Below are 18,173 nucleotides of genomic sequence, written 5' to 3' on the forward strand. Positions count from 1 at the left end.
TCCTAAAAGAGACCTTTAATGCTCATTTCCATCTACATGTTTTTTTTCCCTGTGACTCTCAGAGTAGGTTTGCATGATTCATATTTCAGTATGATCCTTTTTTTTTTTTAATCACATATTGGACCTTTTGCAGCCCCTCAGGTGTGCCTGATGGCCATATTAGGCATATCACATCACACAGCGCCAAAAGTAGAAAAAAAATGCTTAAGAGTGAGTGTTTAACTCACATGTCTGCATTTGCTGACCTCACCAGTTCAGTCTCCATGTTTAACATGAGCATCCACAATTGTAGATGCTATGTTTGAGAAATGAAGGAAAAGCATAATGGGTTCCCTTTCAAGATCAGATACTGTATGCAGGACAACTTATTTTATATTACGTTACATAAATATTTGTAAATACGTCTTAGATACATATATTGTAATTTCAGTTTCATCCACTTGATTATAACTATGCGAGGAACAGTTACAAAACCCCAGTGAGAGAAAAGCTGTCGCACAGATCAGAAAGTGGATATTTAAGGCACACACAGAGCTCTCTAAAGTGTAGTTTTCAGTATTAGAACCAGATTCACACACTGTCAAAAACACGATGGAGTATGTATTGTTCAACATAACCAAATAAACCTGTTCACAACAGACACATCTCTATTGCTGACCCTGTCAGTACATTACACGAATACATAACATATATCAACAGACACTGTTCCTCGTTAGCAGCTCGTTGTAAAGCTGAGATTTAAAAAAAAAATTGTCTTCATAAAAAATTCAAACATTCATAAAAGTCTCATGTTTACGAGTGCACACCGAAACCAAGAGCTGTGTATCTGCGACACGGACCACTTAAATACTGCAGGTATTATGTAGATTAATGCAGATACACCTGGTTTATCAACCTAAATCACAAGAGGCCACAAAGGAGAACAGTTTCCCCTTACCACGGAGACTATGTAGGTAGATATATTTGCTCGCAATGTCTGTGGACGTGTATGTTCCCACAGGAAGAGATAAAACTGATTCATACAGCCCAAAGATGTTGCAGATCTCCTCCAGTAGATGTGCTGTTGTGACTGATTAACCCTTCACATCGAGCTAGGTCTGATTTTATTCATCATAAAGAGGGTCTAATCGTTGATCTGGAACCCCCACTCAATTTCTGGCTCGTCGTCGAGACGAATCACGAGGTAGGACACGAGCTGGAAGAGGTTCTGCCACAGGCCCAGGAAGAGGTACAAGTAGAAGTCGCTGACGTCTATTTGGCAGTGAATCCCCGAGTAATTCATGTCGCACACGCACTCAAAACTGTTCACGTAGTTGACACAGAAACCTCCGTTCATACACGGGTCAGAGGCACATTCATCCACGTCCTTCTCACACCTGAAAGGAAAATTTTAAAAAGCTCTGTTTTTGGCCACTTGGGGGCAGTAGCTGCACTGACATGGACTTTTAAAATCACAAGTTGCGTGCAAATTAACTATCATTATGAATGTCATACCATTGTCCCGCGAAGCCAGGCAGGCAGTAACAAGCATCATCAGGCTCGGAGCAGCGTCCTCCATTAAAGCAGCTGTAGTTCCACCGTGTACCCGTGCATGTAGACACAGGCAACTGAGGAAGTCTGGGCAAACATCAGAAGAGAGAAAGTCAACACTGTTTAATTCAAAAATGGTTGATTTGTTGTTTACTTGTTTAAGTGAAGTGTGTTGAATTTGATGTAATAGCACTTACGGATTGGTCTCGATGTACCATGGGATTTCAGGGAGTTTCTCGCTGTAATAGAGAAGTTTGCAAATCAGCACAACTGGTGACATTGCTATCTCTGGTGACATTGAAATCAACTCTTGAGGAACTCACTCGCAGTACTGGCCGGTCATATTTTGAGGGCATAGACAGGAGTACGTCTGGAAGCCTTTGAGGCACGTGGCGCCGTGGCTGCAATTGCTTTTTTCACACATATCGACTTCTACCTCACATTGCTCGCCGCTGTACCCCTGCTCACACGCGCACTTATACCCTCCAGGTAGGCTGACACAGTTGCCGTAGAGACAGGGCCCGGAGATGCAGGGGTCTGTCGAGTCTTGACACAGGTGGCCCGTCCACTCGGAGGAACACGTGCACTGATGCAGGTCAAACAGGTCCTCGCAGACACCCTCGTTCCTGCAAGGGTTAGGTGTGCAAACACTGGCTCCCCAGCAGCCGTACAGCAGAGGAGCATTGCTGTTTATCCTCAAAAACTGCTCCTCCTGAGGTCTGGGCAGGTTCAGCTCTGTATCGGGGTGGAAAGGGAGAAGAAGCCCCCCAATCTCGACAGGACCCAGACAGCCAGACAGATCCACTCCAGCATTCAAGCTTAGACCACCCAGGAAGATGTCCGCTTCCATGCCGAGAAACTCCAGGTCACCCACAGCTGTTTTGGGCATGCTTATGGCCTCCTTTCCTCCATCCACGACCATGATCCAACTGGAGGTCGATGCCTGGGTTTCCAAGCTGAGCTTCACAGTGTGCCACTTTCCATCACTGAACTGAGTCTGGCTTTGAATAGACACGTTGTCCTTGTCACCCCCAACCTGGAGATCCATGACCACATGAGAGTTCAGGAGAGAGACCGTCAGGTAGTTTGAGTCCTTGTGTGCATGCAGTAATGTGGCAGCAAGCCGTCTTGAGCGGAAGCTGAGGGAGACGCTGGTCAGGCTGCGCTTAATCTTTCCATTGCTCCGGTACTGTGGAATGCTGCTTCCAAGCCGAAATGTCACATTAGACAAGCCTGTAGCAGAGACAGGGAGGAGCAGCTTACTTGTTGCAGTCTCAAAGCATCACACCCATACAGACTACAGTCCCCCCTGAACATTAAAGACTCGTGTTTTCAGGTCTTGAAGAGTAACCTAACACCACATTGCTCTTAGTCTTCCCTGTGGCTGAAAGTTTGACACAACCCATTGTAAATATGCTCTACATTTTGGGGCGTGGGCCATATTATAGAGCAAATTAATCTTTTCCCAATTTCCTTTATTTTTAACACATGTACACAGTAGATTTTGTATTACTCGATTGTCCTTTTTCCTTTTCAGTTATCCAATATTGATGTGAGAAGAACTTTTCTCCCTTACAAATGCTAAAACAAAAAATAAATGCCATCTAAATTTGCAGGCCTATGTGAATTTAATTTTCTTTCTTTCAAAATCACTGTTCACATCTCTCAAAAGGAGTGTCTCAAACCCCGTAAAGTACCTTGAGGTTAGTCAAGGCTAATCCACTCCATAAAATACCCTTAAAACTACAGTCTACTTACAATGTAAGATTGGGACATGTTATTGGTTTTACTGTCAAATTACCAAGAAATTATGCAGCACTTAGAGCAGCAATTACTTAGAGTATGACTTATCCCCTTTCCTGTAAAATACCCAGAATTGTGGCACTATGTAAAGTTACTTACTAATTACTAAAAATTACTTACAGACTTATTCAATTTATTTACAACAATTATTTCTTTGCGTGCTCTAAAAGCATTATTCTAGTATTCCTACCTTTATGAATGTGTAGGTTATTATAATTACATTGTAATATCAAATAAAAAAAACCACTGACATTCCATTAAATTACAGGGGAATTACATGCTGAGTTGCACGCTGTATTATAAAGCGTTAAACCAGTTTCTTTAAGAACTGCATACTGCTCATGTTTAATTAAAAAACAGTCTGGTCTGCTTTTACAAAGTGCACCCTGTGAGCGGGAAGTTCCTAGTGTAGTCACAAGGTTAGAGTTTAATTAAGCTAATCTCTTTTTTCAGGACTCTGTAAGTTCAACCACACTTGACAGTAGCCTGGCAGCATAGCAAATACAAACATACCAACTCTGCCTCAGTGGAAACTGATTTGTACTGGCGTACTGAAGGAGATGATTCCACTTTATTCTGACTGAGCCTTAATAACTTCAACGAAAACATAATTCCAAAAACATCCAGTGTGAAATAACCCCACTGTCCTTACCGTTTGTTTTTATTTAAACAGCAAATTAGCTCGAAAACTGTTTAAAAAGCTGTTTTTCCCCTCCCCTCTGTGAACATGTGACTGCTCCAGGAAGACATGTCATCATAAACTACCACAGCCATGTGGCAGCAGAGTTAATCTGACCAGGGATTACCACGCCTTAGAGGAATCCCATGCAGGATCCCTGCCTCTACTGTGTTCCCTGCTGTAATCAACAGTGCTGTAATTAAAACTGTGTGTGCACCATTGAGTCCCCTAAAGGGACGTGCAGTGCTGATGATGTCTTCAGTGGATGTCAGTTATATGCTATATGAGGGGCTTGCACATTACTTGTAAATTCTTCCAAATGCTTGCATGTGCCATGAATGGGAAATGAATTCTTAAAGAGTCTTTATTCCTCCCTGATGATGTACTTTCAGGACATGCATTATGCATGACTGGAACCTGTTATCAGGTTACTTACATTCAAAACCCTGAGAGAGGGGCTGACACATTGCAGCAGCTGGGCAGGGAGACAGCTCGCACCATTTCACCTCCTCACAGCGCCGCCCTGCAGTGTTGGGGGGGCAGTTGCAAATGAAATCATCCCACATGGAGTAACACACTCCCCCGTTAAGACAGGGGTTCACCTAATGCAGAGAAGACAGTATCAATTAATTATAAAGCACTCTTTCAGTGTTAGTGCAGACACCAGGGTCGCAAGGGGTAGCAGCTCATGCACAACAGCGTTATCGATATGGCAGCACTGCCATAACTCACAGCACAGGCGTTGTCGCTGCTGCATCCTTCTGCAATGCTGATGAGTTGTTCCAGGTTGTACGATTCTACCGGAGTTGATATTGGATAGAACTGCAGTCTTTTGTTGTTAATCCTCAGATCCTGGATGCATCCCTTGAAGTACCCGCCAAAAGAAGCCGATGCCCTTGAGTCTGGTAGCCCCCCGACATAAACCATATCCCCAGGATGGACCTGGATGAGCCTGATGGGTATAAAGCCCTGGCTTTGGGCTGACTGGAACAAGGTGGCTACCACTCCTTCCAGTTTCAGAGTCACCAGGTGGAAATGGCCGTCATTGATCACAGCCCGACCGACCAGGGTCTCAAAGTTGTTGACCTGAACTTTGATCATACCCGCTTCCAGCCACAGGCGGAGGTACTGGCTTGTGCTGTTAGTCATGATAAGGAGCAGACCACTGGACTGTCTGGTGCGGATGAACATGGATATGATCACAGTATCACCTGGGTCATCATCCAATGAGAACACAGCATAGCTCTCGAGGTCTTTGTTTCCAAACCTGGCTGTGATGTACTCTGTATAAGCACGAGAAAGAGAGAAATTCATAATTTACTTAACAGGAGCAGTAAAGTCTTACATGTACAATCCCAGTAAAATCAAAAATGTGCAGCATCTCCAATCTTTATGTAAGTGATAAAAAGATGTATCGTCTTATCGAACACCAAATAGTCTCTAATCTCATTTTTAAGCAAAACAATGCCATGATTATTGTACAGTTGTCAGTGTTATGGGAACTAAACAAGTTATTGTTTCAGTAAAAGGTTTTTACAGTGAAGAAGGCTCGCAGGTCATTACAAGGAGGAGCTCCTCAGTTTGGCAACCAAAGAAGACACAAGTCCATAAGACTCCCTGATCTGGCAAACTGAAGGCATTCCCGGTCAATTACTGAATACCACGTTTTTTAAATCCTCGATGCAGGTGTATGTTCTAAAAGCATGGCTGTTTGACTTGACAGTCTGCTATTTCTACCAGCTCCGTAAGCTCCTTTAACGTCTGCCGACTAATTTTATCCTGCAGGGTGCTTCTCTTCACAGCTCACCACTGACACTTGAGCAGCAAGACGACTCAGGCTGAGCTTGAACTTGAACCAGTGCACCTATATTTAAAGGGTATCTCCAATAATTTGTCATCAGCTAAATTAAATGTTATTCAGGATTCAGAAATGCTACCTAACAGAGATCAGGTTAGCGCTAATGGATGTGGTTCAATGGAAATCGCACCACATCTATTAAACCAAAAGTTGCACAAGGCCAAAAAAGGCTTTTGCTCACAAAACTTACATATTTTTAAAAGTTATAACCTCAGACTGAAACAGCCATTTGTTAAAGAGGACCTCCATTGCTGTGTTTCATTGTGGGAAAGAAAATTTGTTTTTTGAGGTTCTGTACCTAAAGAAATAAAAAGACTATGTAGGGAGGAGGCTGGGATGGAGAGACAGGTCAACAAAACACTGGATGCAGAGCTTTTTAATGCCATGACTTTATGCAGTATTTAATGTTGCAGGTAAGGAAACAAACACAGGAGAAGCCCTGAACAGTAGGCGGGGACAGACAAGGTTTTTGTGGATGGCGGAGCAAATAGGAAGAAAAACTGGGAACTAACAAGCAATTTGAGTTTACTTGAGAATCTAATTTAAAGATTTACACAGCTTGCAATGATGTTAATGTATATGTAAGTCTTACCCTCTGCACAGTTGTTTCCCTCATATGGCCTGTGGCACTCACAAAGGTAACCCCTCCAGCCTTGGCCAACACAGCGGCCTCGGTTCTGACACGGGCTGTCGTCACACTTGTCTTTGTCGCTGCACCCCACAGTGATGTTCGCCTGGATGTGTGAACCTTCTGGCGCTATAACCGGCAATAACAGCCGTGAGTCTACAAACACATCTCTGAAGCAGCCCAGAAAAGCAGGAGGGTAGTCTGCTTCCTCCACTGCCCTGCCCAGTGTCCAGTTCCCACTGATTGCTCCAATGAAGAGGCTGTGACGAACTGCTCCTGGCTCAGGGAGAGAGGAGGCCTGTTCAAGCAGCTGGACTTCAGCGTTGGACTCTCTGGTGCAGCTTCCTTCAGTGCATAGCAGCCTGATGAGACTGACCACGCCACCCAGAGATGCTTCCACTGTGTGCCACTTGCTGTCAGACAAATATCCTGGAAGCTCTTGAACCAATGTGCTGGAGCCTTGGCCTCTCAGGCTGAGGAGGCAGAGATGCCCGTGCATCAGCTCGATGCTGAAGAGCAGATCGTCCACCCTGCGTTGTAAGAGGGTGCCAACCGGTTGTTCCGTCCTGAAGCTGAAGGTGACGTTAAGAGGAGCTTCTTGGTCTAGGAGCGGCGTCTGTATGTACATATAGCCTCTGGACTCAAATGAGAAAACAGTAGGAGTCTGGCATTTAGGGCTCGTGAAGCCAGCAGGGCAGATGCATGTGTAACTGTGGTGATCGTTCACAAATAAGGGAGAACACACTCCTCCATTCTCACACTGGTTCTCATTACAGCCTGTAAGTGCAACTGTGCAATTCTGTCCACCATACAGCTGCCCGTTTTGGCTCTGAGAGGCGCAAAGGCATCTGAATCCTCCATTGTGGCTCTCACATACACCACCGTTTTGGCATGGCTGCTGTTCACATCCACTGATGTCCTCGCTGGGGACGGTGTCTAGAGAGCAGATTACAGTTCATTATAACTTTTTATACATATATTTGTGTAAACAGAGAGGCACGTAAGGCGTCTACACAAATGAATTAATTTTAAACATACAAAAAAAAATCAGCTGTACAAACTTCAGTACACTTCACTTCACTTCAAGTGAGAACGAGAGCAGAAAAACATACTAATGACTCTAATATTGACCTGTGACAACAACACACAAGTTATATTTACCTGCAAAAAGCAACCACAGCATGCACAAATACACGCTGAATCTCAACATTGTCCCTTACAATCCTACAAACTGTTCAATATTTGGCAGGTTTGTTATTTTGGATCAAACACAGGTGAAAATACTTGCATGTGCACCTCCATCTTCACTGCCTGTCCTCACTGTTTGTGTGCGTTCACTGAAATGCATGGATCGCTGCACGCCAGATAGGAGGGATTAAGCTAATGCACTTACAATGTCTTACACGTTAAACGTGTTGGGGAAGGGAGGGGTGCACCCAAGAGGCTAATCTGAACAACTTCAAGCATGTTCCCTGGACAGAACTCTAATGTCCTCTTATGTAAGGGATGGCGATGCCAGAGGTGCCAGAGTTTGGGCACAACTGAAATTCAGTTTGAGAATTAAGTTTATGTAGAGGTAAGCAGTCCTTCCATTCACTTTTATGCACATGTCCTGAAACATGGACACTAACGCAAATGGATGTGTGCACGTGCACACACATATGCACTGCAGGTTGAGGTTGATCTGATATCCTCGTGTTGGTGTTGTTCCCAGATCATCATACTAAATGTTGTTCCAGGATCAACATTGCAAGTGACCAATCAGAATGTTGTGACGTCATACTTTTGCGACTTCGGGAAAAACCGGTGTAAAACAAAAAACTGTACTAAAGCTGCGTGAAACCGCCTCTGTCCGCCGATCAACGGACCCTGACCCTAACCCTTTAATAAACAGTAAGCAGAATTGATATTGTCCTTGCAACATTGGAATTTCATAAATGCACGAATGGCTTGGCGCGCAAAGGAATAACGTCACAACAATGTGATTGGTCACTTGCAATGTTGAACCTGGAACAACATTTTCATGATGGTCTGGGAACAACACCAACACGAGGATATCAGATCATCCGCAGGTTGAGTGCAGTTTGGCTGCAGTGGGCTGGATCACGGCTCCAGTCTTTGAATGAGGCAAACTGAGGCCAGTGTTTCTAATCTGGGAAGCATCTTTGTCATTTAAATGCCTCTGACGTAACCACAATTCATTTAACTCTAAGAGCATTCACTTTGGTCTCTGGTACAACTAATGGGCTTGATGCTCTGTTTGTGTTGCTTATTTTACCATTGGTCTGGCACAGGCTGATAAACCTAGGACTCCACCCTATGATGAGGGTTTGGAACCCTTAAACTCATTCATTGAAAATATTGCTAATATACACCATATTGCCATGCATTCACTTTAGTGAATTCAGAAGTACAGTGCTAACAATGTACTTCAAATTTAAATATACAGTACAACCAAATTGCCCTGCAGGAGGTGGGTGACTCTGTAAATTCTTCCACCTGGAGGGGCCACAGCCTAATCGTGGATTCACATCCAGGGGCCTTCTTGCTGTGGGTCAACAGTGCCGACCATCTCACCACGATTCCTCCAATATTACTTTATATTATATTATTGTTGCAATTGGCTGGAAATTTTACATTTTTAAAAACAAAATACTGCATTTATATGTTGTCAACGGTTTAAAAAAAAATCTTAAATGTTAGCTGTCAGATAAATGTAGTTGGAAAGTCGAAAAAAAAGAAAGCCAGTATGCCATAAGCTGTTGAACTACATTACCCATGATGCCGTCGTGTTATGAGCTCAAGATGATAATCGACAAAAAACACCCCAGCCTTTGTTTATTTCGTCTTTGACTTTTCATGTATCATATAGAAAATGAAGTAACACGGGCATGAACTGTCGTAATTGTTGAGGTTTATTTCACTGCTGCTTGTGTTTACGCGGATAAAAATGGACCGTTAGAGAACAAAAGCTGAAGCAGCCAATGAGCAAACGGCTTGTTTCGGTGTCTGGTGGGGCGTTACAGATATCCAGGAAATTATTATTCCTTCGTTTATTTCTCACATTTCTTATTCAAGCTGGGGGTACGCGGTGCCTTGTAAACGTGTCCCGCAACTCTTAGGTAAGACGTTTGGTTAAAATACGAGTGCGTATGAAATGATCGTTTGCAGGGTAACATCAGAGGTCGTTTGTCAACACTCTCCTCGGAGGGGGGCCCGCCCGTCACTCCGATAACACAATGTTAGGGGTCCTTGAGGTGGGGAGCGAATATGTAAATGCCCCTGTCCTGGCAGTTAACAATTTAGATTAGCAGCAGAGTTACTAAGTTAGCTTAATTTCACATTTAAGGCCACTGAGGCCTTTATTGTGTTGAATGCATTGTTTATAACGAATAGCAGTTTTGTGTTTCGCATTAGCACGAGAAATCTCTTAGCATCTTTTTATGTGTGGTTATACATATGTATGACTACAGTCTCCTTTTACAGTCAGCTTTGCTGCACTGTGTTGCACTTACATACCAAACCATTTGTGCAACCTCTTGACTAACATGCTCCTGTGAAATCTGAATAAAAAACCAAGTAGTCAGCAGCTATACATGTTCAGTCCCAGCTCTGATGACATTCCTCTTCTCTCCAGGAGGGATTCCTTGTAGACCTGCAGACACATTAATGACGAAAAAGCCTAGCACTATGCTCCGTCCCAGACGTGGCAGGCAGGCCAGTGCCAGTGGTGACGGTGTACCTCCATCCAACATCCCAACAAACTCTGAAACGTTACAGGAGTCAGCCCCACAAATGAGACATCTGATCATGTCACAGCACAGTAACAACCTCCTCAATTTCTTGAATGAGGACCGGAGCCGGCAGAAGTTCTGCGATGTGTTTGTGTCTGTAGGTGGGAAGACCTACAGTGCCCACAAGGTGGTTTTGGCCCATGGGAGCAGCTATTTCCATGCTGAGCTGTCCAAGAATCCTTCTGCTAAAACTCATGTGACTCTGGAGCACGTGGAAGACTCTGTTTTCCAGCACCTGCTCAGCTTCTTGTACACCGCTGAGTGTGTTGTTGCAGAGACAGCGCTCCCAGCTCTAACTGAAGCGGCCCGATTCCTGGACATGATGGATATATTAAAGCTGTTATGTAAAGACGGTGAAGTACAACCTGTAAGTGTAATACAAACCCAGGTTGAGACAATAGCTTCTCGTAAAGTGGAAACTACCTCCAACAACTCGCCAGGAGCTGATACAGAGATCCACAGTCCAGCTGATGTTCAAGGAAACCTGTTCGGTCATGATAACTTCAATCAGGGTCAATTGGCTGAGAGTGTACACACTGATGTACATCAGGAGGCCTCAAATGAGGAAGAAAAGACGACAGGTCAGGGAAGTGCTACCACACGGAGATCAGCTCGTAGGAGGAGAACACCTACTAAGTATAAAAGAAATGATGGTGAGTACTGTAGCAGTGCTCCCAAGGAAAAACAAAGCACTGCATCATCAAGGCAGCACAACAAAAACAGACTGGAAGGAAAAGGGGAAGTGAATGTGACAGCCAAGCTGGATGTGAATAAGGCATCTAAACCAGTTCAGGGTGACGATGTAATGGATGTGGACGAGGAGGAGGAAGAGAGAGGAGACGCAAATGCCGCTATTATTGCTGAGACAGCTGATGAGGCAGAGAGCCGTGCAGATCTGCAGAATTCAGATCTACAGAGGACAGAGCAGCAGGCTGCTGACAGGGTGGAGATGCATGTTGGAGCAGCAGCAGGAAGCTCTAACCAGAGTCCAGTGTATCCTGAAGGTCTGGCTCCAGTCATCATACAGAACTCCAGCAAGAAGATCCTCAAGTGCCCCAAATGTGACAAGACGTTTGACCGTGCAGGTGGGAACCACGGAATAAGATCTAGATTATTAGTGTTATTCTTATCTTACAGGGTTAACAGATAAGACCAGAGATAATTATTTTTTGTAATGTCATTCAGTGTTTGGTCTGCACACACATATAATAGCTATAAATGCTCATTATGAATTACTACAGCCTAAGATTTGAGGGTCATTCCATAGAAGATCAGTCAAAATTGATTTTGTAAAACTTTTTGTTTATTTATCAGCGCTTTGTAACCCTAAAAGTTAATAGAGTTGAGTTGTAGTTTGCACTTTTTAAATTTTATTGCAGCATTTCACCCCCCATAATTTCATGGGTAAAAAAAAAAAATATATATATATATACACCATTAACACGGTTAACCTGTTAGACAGTAAAACAAGTTATGTCATACGAAGGGTCTTCTTTTTTGTCGACATTTTCATACGAGTCTCATCTCCTGACCATGGTTCCTTCTGTTTCATAATATTTATAACACAGTAAGTTTGTAATGTTCAGCAAGTGTTTAATATTAGATTCTGTTTAACCAAGGAAAGCAGGATTTGTGATAACACAACTAGTGTGGAAGACTATTCAACTGATTTAACCCCTTACTGATTTCCTATTTTTTGTAGTTTGTCACACTTAAATGTTTCAGATCATTAAACAAATGTAAATATTAGACAAAGATAACACAAGTAAATACAAGAGTTTCTAAATGAAGGTGCTTATTATTAAGGGGAAAAAATCCAAACTTACATGGCCATTGTTTATAAATAGATTTTTTTGTGGCCTCTAAACTGTCTTTAGAGAGTGCCTCTAAAAGGCATTGTTGTGTTTGTATTGTAAGTGTAAAGGGTTTTTTTTCTTGTAGAGGTACGTCTGTAGTGTGTGTTTATCTTATGACCCAGATGTGTTCCTAATACAGTATAAATCATATTTCCAGGGAAATATGAGAGCCACACTCGAGTGCACACAGGCGAGAAACCTTTCCAGTGTGACATCTGTCTGCAGCGTTACTCCACCAAGTCTAACCTGACTGTACACAAGAAGAAGCACGCCAGCGACGTCCCGTTCCAGAAAAAGGAGCACAAATGTCCCTTCTGCAACAAACTCCATGCCAGCAAGAAAACCCTGGCCAAGCACGTCAGGAGGTGAGAGATGGCCATTTTACTTTGGTATTGTAATAAATTCACATAATGTTCATGGGATGATTGATGCCAGGGTAAGCAAATGGATGTAAATGTGCAAGTATAGTATGTTTGGACCACTCCCAGTCGCTCTGGTTGCAAATCATCACCAGCTTATGTGTGTGAGGTATTTAGGCTTTGCTTTGTGCAAAAAAGAGAAGCTATAACACTGCATCCATGTACATACAGTGTATATGGTGTGTGCAGTGCAGTGAATGATAATTCATATACACTAATAGTAATAGTTAAATAAATCCAGAAAGATCAGCCTCGTGGTGAAGAGTCTGAGATTAGCAGTCTATCATTTTACATGTTCAGTTTCCGTGTTATTGGATTTAATATACAATTAAAATGATTGAAGCAGTGTCACCGGCACTATAGCGCTCATATTTGTAAAACTCTGGCTCTACTTAAATTCTAGTTAAGATATTATAGTTAAGTCATTTGTGCAGCACAAACATCACACAACACCAACATCAGCTGAGCCGCTGCTGTGCTGTTGCGCTGTGTAATGAAGTATCTTCTCTTTCCTGTCAGGTTTCATCCAGACCACATCCAAGAGTTTCTTACCAAAAGGAAGAGGAAGAGTGAAAGCTGGAAATGTGCTGTGAGGACTGGTTTCAGTTTTGAAGAAATATTTATGTTATTGACAGTGATGTTAGCAAATGTATTTCTCCTGATGAGCCCACATCCATTTTTTATAATATATTTCCAAGACTCAGTCAATCAAACAATCAGTTATTATCAAATTAAATACTTTTTAAGACCTTTATCTTTTTAACTGATAGTCTGTGGAATCAACAATAATATTAGTTCAATTCAATTTATTTGATACAGCACCAAATCACAACAACAGTCGCCTCAAGGTGCAAGAACCTACATTAATACATACAGAAAAAACCCCCAACAATCATATGACCCCCTATGAGCAAGAACTTTGGCGACAGCGGGAAGGAAAAACTCCCTTTTAACAGGAAGAAACCTCCGGCAGAACCAGGCTCAGGGAGGGGCGGGGCCATCTGCTGCGACCGGTTGGGGTGAGAGAAGGAAGACAAGATAAAGACATGCTGTGGAAGAGAGACAGAGGTTAATAACAAGTATGATTCAGTGGAGAGAAGTCTGTTAACGCATAGTAAGTGAGAAAGGTGGCTGAAGAAGCAGCTGCATCATGGGAATCCTCGGCAGCCTACACCTATTGCAGAATAACTAAGGGAGGATTCAGGGTCACCTGGTCCAGCCCTAACTATATGCTTTAGCAGAAAGGAAAGTTTTAAGCCTAATCTTAAAAGTAGAGATAGTGTCTGTCTCCCGAATCCAAACTGGAAGCTGGTTCCACAGAAGAGGGGCCTGAAAACTGAAGGTTCTCCCTCCCATTATCAAATGAGTTAATTTTTCATTCTGCAGTCTGCAGCTGATGTGGGAAGATACTGATCAGACCAGAACGCACAACCACTGTGGTCCCACTTGCAAACTCTTTGAACACGTTTTCCTTTCTCGTCTCTGTCATGCATTCATGCATGCAAATGTCAATAAAGTTACAGTACTTATTTTCAAGCCTTCTGCTAGGCCTACGGAGGAGGAGTGAGGATCAACAAAGATGATTTTTTTTAAATTCATACATTTTTTTTATGTGGCATGTCATTTCAAATGCAGCTTTTCAGACAGCTCAACAGGTGTCACCAAACACAAAGTGTCTGTGCCGTTTGCCACACATGTCTCTGTTGTTTGCTGCTCCAACAGTTGTTGTGTTTGAAGAGAAAAAAGTTAGTGTGTGATCGTTTTATTCTGAGAAATGGAGAAAGATGTAAGAAGGAGAGGAGAGGAAGGTGACAGATTATTGTCAAAGACAAGGACTGTTCAGCAAGTAACATTTGTTAAAATGGAAATTTACATGTTACACAACTTACTGTGAAATGTCTTTTATAAGAGACTAAATGATAATAATTTATTGCTCAGAGTTTATACAGGATGGCAGCTGTAGGCTAAACTGGATAGTTTGTGGTCTTGTGGTAAAGTTATAATAATGGATTAAGCTCATTGATCAATGTTTTCCTGTGTCAATATTTAAAGAAACTCTTTATATTAGTATATCTGTGAAATAACCAGTGTTTACACCCATGACTTTTATATGGGCTGTAATGATGAATTAATCCTACCTGTAACCTTTGAACTCTCTGTATCAGATCTGTTTCAAGACCTTCACTCGCAAACCTCATCTGGAGGAGCACATGATCCTGCACAGCCAAGACCGGCCTTTTAAATGCTCCTTCTGTGATGAATACTTCAAATCCAGGTTTGCCAGGCTGAAACACCAAGAGAAGTTCCACTTAGGTGAGAACTATTTTTTTCACTTATATATTTAAACGTATTTTTGAATCTCAGATAAGTATTTAAATAGAGAATATTCAGGAGATAAAGTTTTTGTTTTTCATGTTTTCAGACTATATTAATCCAAACCTTTAACGTTTTTCTCCAGGTGCTTCAACTTTGTCTCATAGTCCAAAGACATGCAGACGGGTTAGTTTAGGTTAAGTTAGTGATTCTAAATTGACTGTATTTGTTCATGTGAGAGTGAATGGTTATCTGAATGTGCCAGGGTGTACTTTGTAACCGTACTGAAGTAGCAATTGATGTACTCTATTTCATCCTGCCTCATTTTCAGGTCCTTTCCCCTGTGAGATCTGTGGTCGTCAGTTTAATGACACCGGCAACAGGAAGAGGCACATCGAGTGCACACATGGAGGCAAAAGAAAGTGGACCTGCTTGGTTTGTGGGAAATCAGTAAGAGAAAGGTACACCTGTCTGTGCCTGTTACATTTCCCACATGGCCAGTTTTTATGTGGGAGTGCACTATGTTAGACAGCAATGATTATTTATTTAAAAAAAATAGTCATAGATGATCATATTTGAGTTTCCATATCACAGGACAACCCTAAAGGAGCATTTGAGGATCCACAGTGGAGAGAAAACCTCACCTCTGTAGTATTTGTGGCCAAAGTTTTCCGTCACGGCAGCTCCTACAGGTGGGTCCTGTGAGATTTGGAGACGCCGTTTGGTGTTGGTGATCACAAAAGTTTCAAACTTTCTACTATGAAATTTCCCACTTGTGGACTAATAAGGTATCTTATGACCTTATGAACATAACTTCATAGTAGACTTGTCTTTAATGAGAAAACTGTTCCTTGGACAGGCTTCACCTCAGAGTCCACCATGATGACAAGCGGTATGAGTGTGATGTTTGTGGGAAAACCTTCATACGCCACGATCACCTGACCAAACATCAGAAAATACACTCTGGTGAGCATGGAAGGGACGGCAGTGCTATTCTCCAGTTTTACTTGTTACTTTTGTGGCTTTTTCTCCGCACAGAGTCACATGGTACAGCGTAAAACACTTAAAAACAGTATTTTAACTGTGCCCATTTCTATTACAGGTGAGAAAGCACACCAGTGTGAGGAGTGTGGCAAGTGCTTCAGACGCCATGATCACCTGACAGTCCATTACAGAAGTGTTCATCTGGGAGAGAAAGTCTGGCAGAAGTATGTTATACAAACCACGGGCTGGTTCTCTAGTGCAGTGGTGTTGTTGTTGTCACTTGCTTCTCTCTGCATCTCCTTTCCAGAGTAGCCTGGAGGTTTGATAAACGTTCTCTTTGTGTGTTAATGACAGATTTTTTTCCTCTCAGGTATAAAACTGCTGTGCATCAGTGTGAGGTCTGCAAGAAAGAATTTAAAGGAAAGTCAAGTCTAGAAATGCACTTCAGGACTCATTCAGGTAAGGAAGCAAATGAGTTAGTGGAAAGTCTACATTTGCTTGAAAATACTTCCTGTATGAGAACAGAAAAGAAGTGGATCTTTAATGAGTGTTTTTAGGCTTGTTTTATTCTTTTTTTTTTATAAACTCTGAATCCTTTAAACATGAGCAGCTTCAACTGGAGATTATATTCTGTTTTGGATGTAGACACAGATATCTGGATGAGTAGTCATTCTTGTTATACTTCTTTGAATCTCACTTTAAGCCCCGTGGATGTGTCTGTAAGCTCCGCGCTCACCGTCTCATGATAAAACTTAAGTCACTTTGACACAAACAGATCTGAGCAGACTCCTGGATGCAGAAACTATAACAAGACCACTAACTGCTGCTGACAGCTGTGCATTCGTTGTTTAACAGTTTCATTTGTATGAGCTGTGTCGAGTAGACAACATTTAGAAGAACCATGAAATAAAGACTTTTTGGGTTTTGAGAAGTGATAACAAAAGACGCCTCTACAAACAGTCGGGGGGTCTTGAAAGCCTGACAGTCAGTGTTCTGATGCAGGGTCCATCAGGACAGAAGATGATTATTATTAAAATTAAAGGTGCCGTAGACGTGAATGTCTGTCTTTCTGTGTTATGTATAACAGGTGAGAAACCGCACAGATGTCCTGAGTGCCATCAGACATTTCGGATCAAGAAGACTTTGACGAAGCACATGGTGATTCACTCAGACGTCCGTCCCTTCAACTGTCCCCACTGCAGCGCCACTTTTAAAAGAAAAGAGAAGCTCAAGTACCACGTCGACCGCGTGCACAGCACGCGCTTTGCCGAGCAGCCCCTCAGCTCGATCGGTGAAGAAAAAATAGTGTCGGTTACTTTTGAGGAAAGCTCAAAGACGTACCATGCCGAGCCTAAGTCGAGCCACCAAACCAGCCCCGCTCCTACAAACGTGTGCGTTCCCGTCACTTTAGTTCCCATCCAGATGGCTGGAGGAGCGCAGGGCGACTTGACCGTTCACAGGCCTCCACCTCACTCCTCACAGACTCACACAGTCATTAGCTTGCAGACTCAAGGACAGCAGCAAAACTCTGGCTACCAGGCTACGGACATGGCCTTCTTAGAGAAGTACACCCTCACACCTCAACCGGGCAACATCGTCCACCCCGTGAGGGCGGATCAGATGCTGGACCACCGAGAGCAGTCCTACCTGGGAACGCTGCTTGGACTCGATTCATCTTCCTCTGTGCAGAACTTGGCCACCTCTGATCATGCCCACTGACGCTCCCTGGCAAAAAACTGGAGCTTAAAGGCACAGCGCAACAAACACAGAAATCATGTAGGGAGAACCAAAGACGTAGTCACCTCTGCAGTGTGTTTGTATTTTAACATGGCGGTGACTCGCAGTCAGACTCACGTACCATCTAAACTTAGGACAAAAAAAAAAATCCAACCAGATTTTGATGGATTTGTGTGACATGTTTAAGATAAAAACCTGTAAATTTAATTTAAACTTAAAAAAAGACATTCTGGTAATAATCAAACATTTTTAAACATTACTTTAGCAAGTCCAAGTCTAGGCAGGATTTTTTGCTGTTACTGAAGTGTTTACCGTTTCATATCAGTTTTTGTTAGCACGGTCACTGTCATTTTTAACAGATTCATTTTAAAATGAATGATGAGATTTCTGATAGACAAATCATGTAATTATTTTTAGTACAAACAGTTTGCCGGTTCTAACTTCTAATAATTAATGCTGGTTCACCAAATACATAATAAACTTCTAATAAAAATAATAATCGCTGGTGGTTAGAGGAATTCTAAACTGTGACTGCAGTACACATGTGTGCAATTTGTCAAAAACAAGCACAA

At 42.6% G+C, this 18,173-nt stretch overlaps 2 protein-coding genes across 2 annotated transcripts; one reads left to right on the forward strand and one right to left on the reverse strand.

Annotated features, from left to right (window-relative positions):
• Positions 1-64: 64 nt before the first annotated feature.
• On the reverse strand, positions 65-7,972 carry LOC120727785 (protein crumbs homolog 1-like). Its single transcript, XM_040022276.1, has 8 exons — positions 7,660-7,972; positions 6,463-7,434; positions 4,745-5,295; positions 4,449-4,614; positions 1,854-2,763; positions 1,728-1,769; positions 1,495-1,617; positions 65-1,376 (listed from the first exon to the last, which is right to left on the reverse strand). Exons 1-8 carry the CDS (start codon positions 7,706-7,708, stop codon positions 1,124-1,126), a joined length of 3,066 nt encoding a protein of 1,021 aa, XP_039878210.1. The 5' UTR covers positions 7,709-7,972; the 3' UTR covers positions 65-1,123.
• Positions 7,973-9,504: 1,532 nt separating this feature from the next.
• On the forward strand, positions 9,505-17,749 carry zbtb41 (zinc finger and BTB domain containing 41). The gene is given in 13 exon segments (XM_040022277.1): positions 9,505-9,620; positions 10,136-11,377; positions 12,306-12,513; positions 13,087-13,156; positions 14,733-14,880; positions 15,212-15,341; positions 15,475-15,514; positions 15,516-15,548; positions 15,550-15,572; positions 15,740-15,846; positions 15,983-16,088; positions 16,235-16,323; positions 16,952-17,749. Coding segments are annotated over 12 exon segments (2,796 nt in total). The 5' UTR covers positions 9,505-9,620; positions 10,136-10,167; the 3' UTR covers positions 17,584-17,749.
• Positions 17,750-18,173: the final 424 nt, after the last annotated feature.

The sequence above is a fragment of the Simochromis diagramma genome, unplaced genomic scaffold (genome assembly GCF_900408965.1).
Source record: "Simochromis diagramma unplaced genomic scaffold, fSimDia1.1 OVJJ01000205.1, whole genome shotgun sequence".
Lineage (NCBI taxonomy): Eukaryota > Metazoa > Chordata > Actinopteri > Cichliformes > Cichlidae > Simochromis > Simochromis diagramma.